General features: G+C 40.3%; 1 protein-coding gene across 6 annotated transcripts in view; it reads right to left on the minus strand.

Moving 5' to 3' along the window:
* The window catches only part of NCKAP5 (NCK associated protein 5), a 957,082-nt gene that overhangs the window by 668,038 nt on the left and 272,341 nt on the right, over positions 1–16,703 (minus strand). For all 6 annotated transcript variants that reach the window (XM_062185802.1, XM_062185829.1, XM_062185796.1 and 3 more), the window contains one exon: positions 1,015–1,088. In XM_062185802.1, the coding sequence (XP_062041786.1) occupies positions 1,015–1,088 (74 nt within the window). The remainder of the gene's footprint in view (positions 1–1,014; positions 1,089–16,703) is intronic.

A 16,703-nucleotide genomic window follows, 5' to 3' on the forward strand; every position in this document is an offset into this window, starting at 1 on the left:
TGTCAAAGATGACATTCCCAGGTTAGGTGTGGTAAATCTCTCTTTCTTTTTTTGATTTAAAAGGGAAGTAATTCCGCACAGCTGAACGTAATTGGAGGTAGTTAGCAGGCAAATGATATACCCACAGGAGCCAGAGATCGGAAGCTCTTTCCCAAGGACCACACAGGGAATCTCTGCTGCCCTCAGTGTGGGCTCCAATTCTCCTGAAGTCTCCCACTGGGTTGCCAAGTTAGATGCTAATCTCCTGTTATTTCACCCCTCCCCACAGAGTCAGGTTTTTCTGCTAGGCTCAGGGCTGGTGCAGACCTGAGGTCGCCCTGCTTATGACGTATGTCCAAAATGGCGCCTGCTCTGTCTTGCTCGCCTTTGAGAGGTGAGCGGAGAGAGAGAAACTTGTGTCCGTATCAGTCACTTTTTTTATTTTTTTTCTCTCTCTTCTAGTTAGCCTGGTGAACTTTTCCCCACGGAGTTTCAAGCCTCGTTCCCTCTAGCCTCCTCTTTCTGCTTGCCTGCTGGTATCTCGGGCTATGGAGGTTCGGCTCACCTCGCGTTCCAGCGCTGGTGTGTTGAGTCTGCCGCTGGTGTCCCGAACTTGGGCTCCCACGCTCTCCACGCAGGTCCACTGTGAATCACTAGTTCCGGAAGAGTTTCCTCTGCTGTTTCTTCCCCTACTCTTCCTTGACCCTGCAGTATCTCCACTTATATTAAACTTTCTGTCCCCCCGGACTAAGTGTGCTCCCTGCCTATTCCGCCATCTTGCCGCCGCTCCCACTTTAACTCTTGATTTTAAAAAATCTCATACCATCTTTACTGCTCTGAACAGACTTAGACCAACAGCAACTTCCGGCACCATTTTTCTTTAGTTAAAAGAAACAATCTCAGGCAGCCTCTGGCGATTCTTGCATCCAAATTATTTCTGGCCCAAACCTCAAGAAACCCTTTTCCAACTTACTGCTATGATCAAGATCAAGGATATGCAGGCTGCCACTTTAGCAAACAGGAACATGAACTTACCTCCAGAGACTTCGGTGCTGCTCTTCTAGTTGATTTAGCAGATGTTCAACATATTTATTGGAGTCCATGTATTCCTACACAGAAGAGAAATGAAACCTCATGACAACTGTCACCAGAATTCTAAGACTCCTTATTACTGCAAGGAATAATATTTTAGGTTATAATCCCTGAAGTTCTAAGCCTTACTAGCATAGCCATTTGGAAAAGAATGCTATTTCCTCATAATCTTATCAGCATATCAATAGCACTGGAGTTTTCTTGCACTCACATAAAAAAGAAAAAAAGCTATTACAGGAAGGGAAAAAAGCCCTAGAATTTCTATCATCTTCCATGGAAGCCATGTGACCTACTTGAGCGAGCCAAAGTTGCTGCAGACTTAACAGGAAGAATAAAACAGAGAGGAGCAGCTATGTGGGTTAGCTGTTAACACATCCACACCTGCTCTCTTAATGCCTGGGTTTGATATTCAGTTGTAGCTACTGACCCAAACTTCCTACAGGTATGGAACCTGGGAGCCAATAGTGTACATTCAAGTCATTGGGTTCCATCCATCTATGTGGGACACCTGGATTTGGTTCCCAGCTTTGGCCTGACCCAGCTCCAGCATTGCTGTCATTTGGGGAGTGAACCAGCAGAAGGGAGCTTAGACAATCTCCGTCTCTGCCTCTCAATGAAATAGACAATACACATCTTCATTTCGTCATCTTATAACAACCACTTTCCAACTTAAACAGGATACTTCATATATGCATCCCACATTCATTGGGCACTTGCTTACCGTTAATAAATATCCATTTTCTTTATGTATACAAAATAGTGTATTTGCTATTTTTAGTCTTTGTCTTCCAAAATAACATTAAAGGTCAAGTGTATCCTGTCCTAAATAAATGTATACATTGATTTTTGTAAATCAATCACTTAAGAAATCTCTGAAAAATGAACCATCTGTCACATGAAAATTACGCAGAAAAAGAACCCATAGGTTATTACATCAGATTCTTCAACTTGAGATTCCTCAATATGAGGTTCATATGCACCACTGGTACAATTGCTACTTTTAGCAATTACAAGGATATTTCAAGAAGTTCATGAATCTGTACATTGAGGAAAAACTATACAATCTCAAGAGTTTTTAAAGATTTATTTATTTGCTAGAGTTACAGAGAGAGGTAGAGACAGAAATAGAGGTCTTCCATTCATTGGTTCACTCTCCAAAGGTCAAAGCTGAGCTGAATTAGAGCAGCCAGGGCTTGAGCCAGTGCGTACATGGAATGCAAGCACTGCAGGTCAGGGCTTTAACCCACTGTGCCACAGCACCCTCCCTCTCTTCCCCTCCCTCTCTCTCTCTCTCTCTCCCCTTCTCTATAACTCTTCCAAATAAATCTTAAGAAGTTGAATATGAACACTGAATAAAACAAGCAATAAAAGGCTATATGCACAACACAGGTTTTTTTTTTTTTTTAATCAAGATCAAAAAAGATTGACTCTAGCATTTTAAGCCATCTTAAGTCCCCACTGAAATCAGATCCATAGATAAACTATAAATAGTACTGCCAGGGAGTTCCAGCACCACAAAACAAAGATATTCTCAGGTATTCACAATTCAGAAAATTTAACAAATACTTCTTTAAATTAAACATGCATGTGAATTTAAATTAACTGTCTATAAATTCTAAGACATAAATAAAAAAAGCATACCTAATTTTACATATGCATATGGACACATCCCACATCTGAATCATGTGTAAGAAAAAAGAATTTATAATGTACAAGTTTCAAAGAATGGTTAGATAAATTTATTAAATGAAATCTTAGACAAAAGATGTAGAACACATATTACATATCTGCAATTGGCAGAGAATTTTAACACGACATACATTTTCTAACACCTTTTTGAAATATCTTCACGTAGTTGAAGAATCATATTTGGTGAAATGTGGTGCGCATTTAAAACATCTTGATCTGTAAGTTTTGTATCTAGAAGCCATCCAGAGGATGTAATTAGATTGAACCAAATAATATTCATCAAAATTGTATTATTTCTGACAATGTGCAAAACTGAGCATATCTTAGGTTCCAAAAACAGGAACTAAAATGAAGTTTAATTAACCTGAATTATGCAAATCCTTAAAAACCCTGTAAAATAACCTAATACAACCCCCAATTATGATGTTAAGGAAACAAGACTGCATAACCTCATCACAATTTAGAAAAAAAGGAAAACACATCAACTATTCAAAGCAGTAAACAATAGAGGGCTGACTTCGTTTTTTGTGTATACTTCATAGTTATAAAATGTCATATACTCAGATTTTACTACACAAATTTTATAAATCATGAAGTAAAGTACAACCCAAGAAAATATTTACAAGATTTAATCATGATGGAGTTCCAGAAAACTAGATCCAAAATGCTGTATTCAAACAATTTCCTTCAGTTTTATTCTGGGACTAAGTTGGTGTTGCTACTCACCCTTGTCAGTGTTCTGATAAAAACATCTCCAAATTAGGATGTAGGACACCAATTTATACAGTCTTATTTGTAAAATGTTTTTAAAAAATTTTTAAACAAAGGTACAGCATTAAAAAGACATCTGCTCCTTGGCTAAAACTTATGCAAATTAGGATCATTTTAGAGATATATTCCAGCAAGTTTGCCTTTCATTTCTTTTAATGCAAATGTTTCACAGCAATTAGTATGAAGCATTTCAAGTGATTAGAGGTTTACAGATATACCAAACGTTACATATCTACATAGGATAAGCCTATTTAATACAAACCTCCTTTTGTCTGAAATAGGTCAGTTCTGGGAGAGGCCTATTACATATGAATTTTAATAATATGATCTTATGTATCATTTGCTTTAAGTGGATTTTAAAATGCGGGTAATCAAAGCTTGCAGAGATCCAAGATCCCCCACCCCCCAGTCGAAAAAAATCTTCATAATATAATCAGCGTAACTTAGCTTGTGAAACCCTGCCAGCACTTTCTAACACCTAATATAGAACTCCTAATTCACCTTTGGTCAAAGAAGCAACAAGGAGGCCAGCTGTTCAAATGAACAGAAATATCATTAGGTACAAGGAATTTACACAATTAGGAAATGACTACTGTAATAAATGCTGCCCTCAAAAATTGTCATTTTAGCTGGCCAGGTAAAGGCAGGTGGCATCTCTAACAAGAAATTTACAGTTCTGCCTGCAATGTTGCTGACCCTACTTGACCATACCCTCAGCTGCAGTGGTCACTTTTGAAGTTGGGCTGAGTGAAGGGCTTTTCAGCTTGGAGCCAATAAGATCTGTGGCTCTGACCTGGGCATCCTTCGATTCCAGGGCAGGTCCATTTCCAGTGATCCAACTCTTGGCAGAGCTGCCAGGGCTCTTCACAAGCTGACTTCTGCTGAAGCCCAGGCTTACCACATTGAAAGCCACTGCAGTGGACTGGCCTGTTGGGTCTCCTTGAGGGCAGATCACTGCCCAGATCAGCCATTGATAGGCCAGCCAAGTAATGAAAGTCAACAGAGTGCCTTCCCCTAGGAGGTTCACACCTCCCTTAGGATATACCCCATGTGAAGAGATAGATAGGTCTGAGCCTCTTAACTTACAAGGCCTAAAGCCCACCAGATTATTATCAAGCCCCTTCTATCAGGTTCTATTTGCCTCTCAATCAGAAAAATTACTTGTAGCTTAGACAGCACCTTTCTTAGCTCCTCTAATAATGACTCTGTCCTTTGTTCTAGACCCTGTCTAGTGCACTTGAGCCTCATTCCTTTGTAATCATAACCTCTACTCTACCACCAATGGCTCTACTCCCAACCTGTGTGTACTGATGGTCCTCTTCCCCACTTAATGCTGTATAATTGCTCAGACCTGGTTAAGGCCACTCTTAGGATCATTGGTTACTATCCTCACCCTGTCTTTTATGACCTTGTCAAATATGATCAGAGTCGGGGAACTTGGAAGGCTTCCATAGCCTTGGCAACTCATGACGACAGCCTAGGGTGGTTACTGGCGCCATAAACTAGAGTGTCAATTTGTCGGGTCAACAACAGGAGCCACTGTGCGCTTGCTCCTGATGTGGGATCTCTGTCCTTGATGTACTGTACATTTTGATTTAATGCTATAACTAGTACTCAAACAGTATGTTTCACTTTGTGTTGCTATGTGGGTGCAAACTGTTGAAGTATTTTATACTAAATTGATCTTCTGTATATAAATAGAATTGAAAATGAATCTTGATGTGAATGGAAGGGGAGAGGGAGCGGGAGAGGGGAGGGTTGCGGGTAGGAGGGAAGTTATGGGAAGGGGAAGCCATTGTAATCCATAAGCTGTATACTGGAAATTTATATTCATTAAATAAAAGTTAAAAAAAAAATTGTCATTTTAATGAAAAGGTACATCTGCACAGCAAAGGTAAAAAACTAGATATATTTACTGTGGGAATTACACAGGCAAGACAAGAAAATAAGCATCTCATACTCAACCAGTGTACTATTACTGTGTCAGCACAAATTCTTTCAATAAAACATTCTTAGAAATTAAAAATCACGGCTGATGCCATGGCTCAACAGGCTAATCCTCCGCCTAGCGGCGCCGGCACACCAGGTTCTAGTCCCGGTTGGGGCACCGATCCTGTCCCAGTTGCCCCTCTTCCAGGCCAGCTCTCTGCTGTGGCCCGGGAGTGCAGTGGAGGATGGCCCAAGTGCTTGGGCCCTGCACCCCATGGGAGACCAGGAGAAGCACCTGGCTCCTGGTTTCGGATCAGCGCAGTGTGCCGGCCGCAGCGCACCGGCTGCAGCGGCCATTGGAGGGTGAACCAACGGCAAAGGAAAACCTTTCTCTCTGTCTCTCTCTCTCTCTCTCTCTCACTATCCACTCTGCCTGTCAAAAATTAAAAAAAAAATTAAAATAATAATAATAATAAAAAGTTAAAAATCACAATCAATTTAAGAGTCTCAGCCTTAACGTATTGACTCTGTTGCCACTGTCTGTTCTTCAACCCTCTCTCTTCTTTCTTACTTAGTTCTCAAACAGAAACCTTGCTTCTACTTCAACTCCTCAATGCAACTACTGTCTTCTCACATACTCTAGTGGCCCCCCACAGGTCCTGATGACTGGTTCCTGTAGCACTTCCCTTTTAAATGATATGCTTTCCTTCCCTGGTATTCTCTGGAAGTGACTTTTGTCTCAACACCGAGATCTCAGTCTTCTTGCTTCCTGCTTCTGGCCATTTTTCTATCAATAGTAAGGTTCTATCCCAGGCTTTCATTCACTTCTTAGATAAGTCCATCAATTAATAAGGTTTGAACCACAAGCACCCAAATATCTATCTCCAGGCCAGATCACCTTCTTAAGGTCCAATTCCATCTATCTGGTTATATGACATACAGGTCCCTTTGGATGTGCCACACATTCTTGTAAAGTCAATCTTTTATAGCTTCTAACACCTACCATAGAACTTGGCACATCATAAAATTGTGTATTACATGACTGAGTGAATTTATTACTTGTTGGTAGGCTGGCTGATCACAAGACAATCTGGCATCAGGTTACAAGCGTGGTCTTCCAGAACTGGTTTCTAATTATAAAGGCTAGAATGAGCAGAGTCATTAGGCAGTTTTGAGAAAGCATCAGAAAAGCAGAACTTTACCCCATCTACTCCACACACTGCTCATCACACCTGATATGTGGAGATTTTCCCCTTTTTATCAACTCCAACAATTCTCTAGTGAAGTGGGTATCCTATAATTTAACTCAAATCTGACATTATCTTCTCAGAGACAATCTCAGATTCCATAAATTGAAGGCTCAGTCCCTCAGGACTGTCTCCAACTTCAGATGCTAATTCCAAACAGTGTGCTGCCACGTATACTTGTGACTACTGGTTTTAAGTGAGGGCTCCTCCACCAACTCCTCTTTAGATGTGAGAAGCACTTAAGTTTTCCGATTTGTTTTAATACTACAAAGAATACAGGTTATCCACGCAAACAAGGTTGTCAGATTTCCATGCCCTCTCCTGGCACACTGCTACTGAGGGATGCCCATGTATTTCAATATCTGAAAGCTTCTTAGACCTAGTCCTTTAAGATTTTTAGTCTAATAATTATATAGGCATGATTGATTCCTTCATAGACCAAGGGTGTCAATCTTCAGCCCCCTCCCTTCTCTAGAGAGTGGGAGGCAAGAACTCAAAGTTTAAACCCTGTATTCACATGATTACCCTGATGACCATCTCCTATCCTGATCCAAGCAAAAATCATCTCATTAGAACAAAGATGAGGGCCAGCACTGTGGCACAGTGGGATAAAGCTCTGGCCTGGCTGCAGTGCCAGCAACCCATATGGCCATTGGATCAAGTCCCAGCTGTGCTCCACTTCCAATCCAGCCCACTGCTAATGGGCCTGGGAAAGCAGAAGATGGCCCTAGCACTTAGGCCCCAGCACTCACGTGGGAGACCCAAAAGAAGCTCCAGGCTCCTGGCTTCACCTCAGCTCAGCTCCAGCCATCCCAGTCATCTGGGGAATGAACCAGTGGATAGAAGACCTTTCTGTCTACCTCTCTCTGTAACTCTTTCAAATAAGTAAAATAAATAACATAAAAATTTTTTAAAAAATGCTCCTCTCAGGAAATTCCAAGGGATTTAATAGCTCTGCACCAGGTACTAGGGGTCAAAGACCACATAATACAATAAAAGATTCACCTCTTTACAAAGCTTTTAGGAGCTCAGCGCCATGAACTATAGTGCAGAGATCAACTAAGTATTTCTTATTTTATCAGACTAACAGTATTCCAATATTGCTCTATACGCATGTTTTTAATCTGCTGGCACAAACTAAGAATGGCATCCCCAAGACAAGCTATTAGAAATACTGCAAAAATCAGTGTTCTAATCTTGTAATCCTGAGGAAGATTTGGGGAACTGCTCATCTGTGGCATGCAAGGCATATGGGCTGTCAAATAAGTCAGCACTGTCCAAAAGTCAACCTAAGCTTACTATGGAACAGAAAGGTAACTGATAGCATTATGATTAGCAGATACAGTCAAGTGAAACAGCCCTATGGCCTCTGCCATGACTGAAAATTTCATCTAGATGAATTAACCATAATAGAACAGACATGTAATACATGTAGCCATTGGAAAACTTTGTTACACACTGATATCAGAGCAGAAGATAACTGTAATCCCAACTGTGACAGCATAACAGGCCTTTCTAGTAAAAAAATTTAAAAAAAGACATCTCAATTAGGAGACCGCAAAACCAGCCCCATCATCTTTTCTTAGTCCTTTTAAGAACAACCCTCACATCTCCCCAGTTATAAATGAGCACATGGCTGCTAAGCTAGATTTACCAGTATTCTACACCACCAGCGACAAACATGTGACGGAGCTCAGGTAGAAATCATAGCTGTACTATCTGAGGAATCCACAACCTGAAGATGAGCTGCTTTCTCTTTATACATTCCTCTTCTGGCTGGAAATGGGGACAACCTTAAGCCCACAGATAGCACCTACATCCAAGATACCAAGTGACTGCTCTTGAAACACTTATCTACAGATCAGCTTTCTGCCTCCCTTTGGCCACTTACATAAAATGTAAATCTTCAACACTATACTTTGGAGTCTATTTGATAGATTAGCTTAACCTGTACTATGATATAATAAATGTTAGATAATAAATTATCTTTTCATGTCAGCATGGTAAACTGAAATACTAGCAGTTAATATCTCAGTTTATTCATTGTTGTAGTCCACAATTGTTCCAATTCTCCAAAACCTTTGGTCATTCATCCTCATTTGAATGTGTTATAACATCTGAGTCATACTCTTTCAACTCAGAAGACCAATTATCATTAAGTAATTTGGCTGGGGTCAGACAATGACAGACTTACTGAAGTTTCCTTTCACTCTTCAGCACCTTTTGTACTGCCCCAAAGGATGCCTTTACTATACCCAATTGCCCTTAACATGGATTTTATATAGGCAAGATAGAAAGTAGTTGCAGAACAATGCCCTCCACAGTGGTTCTCCCCACACATATGTGGGACATCTAGGACACTCAAAGCCAACAGGTCACTTTTTAGTTCATAGCAATTGTTTATCATTTTAAGTTTGGCTTTCATTCCATTTGATTTCTTTGACCTAATAAATCATAAGGGTAAGAAAAGAAATTCTCAAAATTTCTACTGCTCTAATAGGTGAAATGAACCTATCAACAAAAATACGTTTTAACTGTATGAGACAAAGATGGTACTAATAATATTTATCATCTGTAAGCATTATACATGGTTTTAAGTGAAAAAGAAATGATTATCAAATTCCTAAGCAGCTTGTATTAAGTATTTTTCTAGCATTTTGGAAGGTAAGTATATATTAATCAAATGAAGGAATTTATTTGAGTGCTAAGTAACTCCTCATTTTCAGTCTTTTCACCATGAAGTAGAAATGAGAAATTCAATGTATTTGAAAGCTCTGCTAATCAGTAACATGAGTTCTCAGCATGACTGTAGGTTGTACATATGCAAAAGGTCACCATAAAGACTCGAGTGATATGGTTAGCCCAGTCTTCATTTTAACCTCTACTCTTGCTTTGATGGAGAAATACTGACAGAGCCTTGTACAAGTCAAAAACCTCAGTTGAGTTGTCAGCTACTTCAGGAAGAATTCAGTCACAGAAAGTTCAAGGACTAATCTAAACACCAATATTACGACAAAATCCAGAAAAATTGACAAACATATCAATTGCATCAGTATACTATACTTTATACAGTTTCTTTGACCAAAATATTATCATGGTTATTATTATGGTTTCTGAGATTATCAATTTTTTTTAAAAGTTTGCCCTGTTATATTCCATTTATTTTCTCTCATTACTCCCTATAGCTGTCCAGAGACTCGGGTAAAGTCAAAGCTTTTGCTTGTCCCAAACAGGCCATTAGTTCCCTACAATTACAACACCTATTACAGGACCTGCAAATAATAGGCACCAGAGTTACCTACTGTTAGAACCTTAATGCACTTCTGAAGACTAATGTACTCGATGGCTTGTAGTATCACTTGGACAAGATAGCACATTTGTTTGCTCATACTAAGACTTCCTGATGGACTCTACATAGTACAGGAAGAGAAATCATAAACGATGTTTCATTTCTGGCCTAAACACTAAGGTCTGTGACAGTTACCAAACACACACACACACACACACACTCACTCACTCACTCCAAAGGATGTTGAATAAATTGTTGACTTTTGGCAGTGAAGTATGAGATGCCTGTTGCATATGGCAGAGTAAACATTGCCAAGGCTCTTCGTACACAGGAATCCGGATTTCAATTCCTTCCCAAGGAAGGAACCATACTGAAGAGAAAAGGACTCAACACATAGAGAGGCAGTCAGTGAGTAAAGGAGAAAACAATGGGTAGACATTGGAGTTCCAGGAGACTAATCCAAGACAGGAATGGTGGACAGTATCAGTGGTCAACTGAGATAGGCCCCAGAACTGACCACCAGGTTTTCCGGTTTGGAGGCCATTGGTGGCCTGACAAAAATCAGGTTTGACAGAGTAGGTTTTCAAATTATGTTAAGGGATAAGGTAAAATGTGACACCAGGGACAGAGAAAGAAAATAGAAACAAAACTTTCCAGGAAACATCACCTGATTCTTAAGGCTCAGTATAGTGGCCAGCATTGTGATACAGTGAATTAAACTGCCACTTGTGACACCAGCATCCCATATGAGTGCCAGTTCAAGTCCCTACTAACTCCACTTCTGATCCAGCTCCCTGTTAACGTGCCTGTGAAAGCAAGAGCAGATGGCCCAAGTCTTTGAGCCCTGTGGGAGACCTGGATAAATTTTCAGCCTGCTGGAATCAGCCCAGCCCAACTACAGGCCATCACAGTGATCTGGTGAGTGAACAACAGATCAAAGGTTTCTCTCACCAATTTCAAATAAATTTGAACAATAAAAAGCTAAGTATGCCCAGAAAACAGTAAAGGCACTTAAGAAGAAGGCAGATTCCAGGTCTTACCCAAGAGATCCAGGTTCATAAAGTCTAAGAATAAGCTTAGACCCAGAGATCTAACTTTAACAAGATATTAGAGGAAAATGTTGCAGGATCTCTCTGGGGCACCTTTGGGCATGATCTCCTTCCTACATGAAGGTTTTCATCTCTAGACATCTAATTTGTCCCAAGAAACCACCAACCAACCTATCTCAACAAACCAAACCATTCCCTCAAACACTTAACAATACTTATTTCCAGGGCAAGTCAGGGCCTTGGAGCCACCCAACAGTCACAAATCATTAGAGAATGGGATGATGCTATCTGTATTGGATATAGAACTCATAAGAACTGGAGCTACCCATCCCAGAAGACACTTTAAGTCAAATATGAGAAGCATAAAATCAAGATTTGTTTTATTTTTATATTCATCCTTCAGAGGGTTCCCTTGAAACATGGACAATTTCCTTCAGGAAGGGAATTAAGCATTTATGCACCAATACACAAGCTGTGTGGATTTTATCTTCTAAGCCAGAAAGCATTGGTGGATTTGAGGATTTAACTATGTTGTCTGCTAAACTGCATTTTTCACTTGCAGGCACTACACATCAATCACGTTGTTGCAGGAAACATTCTTCCTGGAGTGAAGACTATTGCCTATGGGTGGAGTTGGGTGGTACTCAGGATTAGACCATGTTGATGTCTCCGTTTTCATGGTTAGATTGTGGAAATGAAAGCAATGGGCCTGATCTGCATTCTTCTTGCTCTCAAGTGGCTGCAGGCTATTGCTTCTATTAAGTATTAAAACCTCTTCTGAATTGTTTTGCTCAATACTCCAGCTATGTCTTGTTGCAGTTGAAGATAGCAGTACATACAGATTGTTGTGACTAACCATCATGAAATCTAACTTTTTCCCCTTTCCTCCCAGTCTGGATTCCATGATAACATCAAGTGATGTGTTACAGGAGTTAGTAGGTGTCCCTCCATCACACACCTTTCAGAGGATGGAACCCCTGAAGACATTTCATCCTCAGGTCAATTCTCCCCGATTCAATATCCTATAAGGTATACATGTGTATACGGTGAATAATTGTGTGTCATCCATACAAAATATCAAAGCACACCAAAAATTATGACAAATCTTGGCAGTCATAGATTGAATCTGACAAGAACTACAACACAAACACACACTCCCAAGATCCTCCCTAGAAAAAACTACCAAGGTAAGGGCTCAATCTAGAAAAATCCTAAGTTCAAAATGAACATAAGTAGGCAGGATCTCTTTGGCAACAGTCTGTGTGATTCATTAAAATGTGGTGTTTTGTGGACACCCACTCCCAATACTTACTAAAGAGCAGACAGCGAGGGAATTTGAGCTCAAGATAAAAAAAATACCCTGGGAATTAATTTTATCCTGAGGAGACAGGGTCACAAGGCCAGGGTGAGATGTTGTGTTCTGTGTCAAAGAAGCAAGGCAGATCTGAGCTTGAATTCTCTGTAAGCCTGTTCATTAGACACTGCTCTTCTATAACAACTGCCATTCTGGAAGCTTCTAAGGTAATATGCAATGCCCTACATCCTTACTCAGCTGCGGCAAACTTAGTGCTCAAAATAGTCAAGCTTAACCATGATGAAGCCACTCCATACAAAAATACCAGGATCTGAAGGATTGGATCATTGATCAACATGGTTCCTTCTACCAAGGCCAGACATAACAGCAATATGAGCAAAGCCAGACACATAGATGCCATCTTTCATTTTTATGTCTAAGTTTGCTCTCATGGGCTTTTCAGCACATCCAAATGCCTGAAGGGCTGATTCTGAGATCAGAGTATTATTTGGCTGCCAAGGCTATGGAAGCCTTTTACACAACAACTTTAGATAGAAACATTGTGCCCAGGGTCCTTGTCTCTCTTCCTATTCATCCTTGAGAAGGAAACAGTTCTGGAATACAGCAACTCATCACTTCCTGTTGCCTATTATCTGCTGGCACAACCAAGAAGACAATGCCAGGTCTGACCAAAATAGCACTCTTAACCTCCACTAAATCCCAACTTCAGAAACACACACCCTTTGGAGTATCATATCTATTTCACTGATTCTCCCAATGTGATCTCCTGACTAGCATGATTAGCACTGTCTACAAATCTGTTACACCTGCCTACTAATTATTTCCAAACTTTCCAGGACCCACTGATCTCTGGGGATGGAGGCACCAAACAGCATGTGCCTTTAGCAAACCCTCCAAGAGATTTTGATCCTTGTCAAATTTAAGAACTAGTGTTCAATAAATGGCCAATAACCTATCCATCATCTCAATCATTCACTCTATTGCAATTAAACTACTCCTGTTTAAGATTAATCACTTGGGGTTAGTTGATTTTTTGAATGGCTATCAACAATAATAATTCAGTTTCTTAAAACTTTTTAAAAGTAGGGGATAGGGAAATCATTAGATGATGTACTTCTTTGCATTGGGTAAAAAACATTCAGTTAATTAAAATAATGCAAAACAAGCAACATCAGCACTGCTATGAAGCCTATATTTGTACTAGCAGTATTGGTGCCATTTCAAAGAGCAGTATATCAGCAGTGCCCATGACAAATTTGATACACCTGGCCTTTTAATTATGTTCTCTGAAAGCTTTAGTAGCTGAACCAGTCATGAATGGTCTGAGCACCATTTGGGATATGAGAAGGCACTGGGATTAGGTAAGTATCCTGTACTGGGACAGTCATGCAAGACAGGAACTCCCTTTAAAATACACTTACTTGGAGTAGATGCCATTGGGTAATAATTTAACCACCCTAATCCTTTTTTTTTTTTTTTTTGGGGGGGGGGATGAAAATCAGCCACTCAAGACAAGGCAGATGTGTTAAATCAGTTTAGGAAGGCAATTTACTATGATGAGGTTGTTAATGAGTAACAAGGAACATCAGGAAATTTATGCAAATATTTTTGGGAATTTGTTCCCAGTATGCAAATGTCACATAATTAGTTACCATGCTTTTTCATGCAAAATTAAGTTTGCTGTAATAACGAATCACACTAAAGAATAAGCCTCGTTAACATGAAAGAACTTTCATTTTTATAACTGAAAGGCTGCAAATTGAGAGTAAACTGCAGGTGAATCTAATCTCAGCCTTTGGTATTGTTACTCATTCAGGTCAAAGGAGACCAAAGGCAACAAGCCAGGGTTCCTTGACTGTGGGAAGCTCAGATACAAACAAGCAGAAGCAATTCCTTGTGCTTTTTGACTGGGCTGTCTCAATTATCATTAACAACCATGTCTTAACCTCTATTTTGGAAGGACTGAGTGCTATCACCTAATATTTATGAAAACAAAGCCAAACTTCTATTTTTAGAATATTTCTAACATCTGATTATCACACAGACTCTGACCACCCCAGGCTGACATGCTGCGGAGAACTGGACTTCCAGCACGATGGCTATCCCCAATTCACTCTGCAAACACTCACATTAGCAGCTGAGCTCCCTGGACTTCCTCTTGCTGGTAAAGTTGTGTTTGCTCTACTTGCTGAGCAAGAAGGGAAATTAGGCTCTACACGCCTCCTGGCGACTTGAATTATAGCTCAGTCCTGTTTGCCCAGGACAAGGATGTTTGCAAGATTATCAGACTCTTGGTGCTAACCCTAGAGAAGTCCTGGGCAAACCTGCATGAGTTGGACACTCTACCATAATGATATTTCCTCCTAAGCTCCCAACTGATTCACCCACTGATTATGAGGCTTTAACTTTTCTAAATGTACTCTGAATTCCTCGCTGGCTGTGGGCTCAGCCTTGAAGTGTAGTGCTCCTGAAGAGTCCATGTCCTTTAGCTTATCTACTTAAGAACCAGATGCTTCTTGCATTTTGTCTAGTTACCCTTCCAGGTCTTGCTTTATCCCAAGTAGAATGCCTTGGAATGAAGAGTATGCCATCTGCCTGAGGACTCACTCTCAGTGGGCTTCTGCTGTCACCACCACTCCTGCAACTGAGAGCCCCATAGATCACTCTGCAGCCCAGTCATGCTGCCACCCTTCTGATACTGTGATTTCAGTTCAGTCCTTTCAGTGTCCTGCAATGGCACCAGCCCTTCAGCCAGGTTAAGTGCAGGTACACTCTTGGTTTACCCTAGTTCCACATTGGTTCATTATTGAGGTCTGTTTTATTGAAGTATATGATGACTCTAATCTGTTAGAAAGAATGGTTTACTTTATTTGTATTGTCTCCTAAAGGATCACAAAGCCCTGAGCATAATACTTTGCCTACAGACTCCATAGTCATGAGGGCTTTTCCCCATTGGTATTAGCAATATAGTGGCAATACCAGGTTTTGGTAGCATGGTTTTAGCGCAAAGAACTCAAAGCAGTACTAGAACTAAGAGCTAATTTCAGTGTCTGAATACCATGTCTATCCCTGCTCTAATCAGAGAGGAGACACAGCTGCTCTTTTGTAAAAGAAAATAGGTGGAAATAGAGGGACTACATCCATTTATACACAGAAGCATCTTGCTGCCTGTTGAGAGCACCTTAGTTCATAGGCTTCACTAGCTCAGTTACCTTGTTCTTGCAACACCCCTAGCTGGTAACTCAATTTTCCCTTGCCACATACATGCTTAACCCCAACCCATACTATTCCACCAAAATAGAAAAAGTGATAACCAGACCAACCACTAACTGCAAAACAGTACCAGTTCACTTTATGTTGTTAATACGGCCTACCGTAGGATAGCTACATTTTAGTTCAATAGTAACCTTAGCTAAAACTGAACACACTCATACAATTAAGTACATATAAAAAATTAAGTTACTCAAGATTTTCACGTGTCTATTTCATCTCAAAAAGTATGAGGGGATGAAACTTTACAAGGTCCATTTTATATATACAAGGTTTGCTTGGCAGAAAGTCAATATATTTGATTAAATAGGGACAGTCCTCCTAATCAGTAAGAATGCCAGCAGTAAAGTCAACCAATATTTTAGTACTCACTATGTAAATATCACTCTGCTGAAGATATAACTATCAGCCTCAGAGAACAAATCAAACCATAGAGGTAGAGAAATTGCATACAGCACATTATACAGATATATTTTACAACAGAAGACTATCTATTTTGTGATTGAAATCCAGAGGCAGCTTTTAACAAAGAAGCTTCTTTGAGCTTCTGGAAAAATAATTTACCAACTGCATTTTACATAGCCCTTTACTTTCAACACTCTCTCACCAACCTTAATTATCTTTTACAACATACCAGTAAAATAAGCATTTCTATCTCCATCTCATTGATGGGCAACCTGGGCTCACCAGCTTCCAGGAACAACGTTTGAGCCATTGGAAACAGACAGCTATTTTAAACATAAGTTGAAAATCTCTTTCCAGCAGTTGTCCCTGCTCATATGGAATGTTTCTAAAAACTGCACTGAGAATGTGTCCCAGATCAGATTCTGGAACATAAATGCATACAAACCAAGTGGGCCTTCAATCCTCCAAATCTATCTCCTCATTTATAAAAGAAGCTAGGGGTTTGGGGCTGGGGCCGTGACTCACTTGGCTAATCTTCCGCCTGCAGTGCCAGCATCCCACATGGGCGTTGGGTTCTAGTCCCAGTTGCTCCTCTTCCAGTCCAGCTCTCTGCTGTGGCCCGGGAAGGCAGTGGAGGATGGCCCAAGTGCTTGGGCCCCTGTACCCGC

This window comes from Lepus europaeus, chromosome 1 (genome assembly GCF_033115175.1).
Source record: "Lepus europaeus isolate LE1 chromosome 1, mLepTim1.pri, whole genome shotgun sequence".
Lineage (NCBI taxonomy): Eukaryota > Metazoa > Chordata > Mammalia > Lagomorpha > Leporidae > Lepus > Lepus europaeus.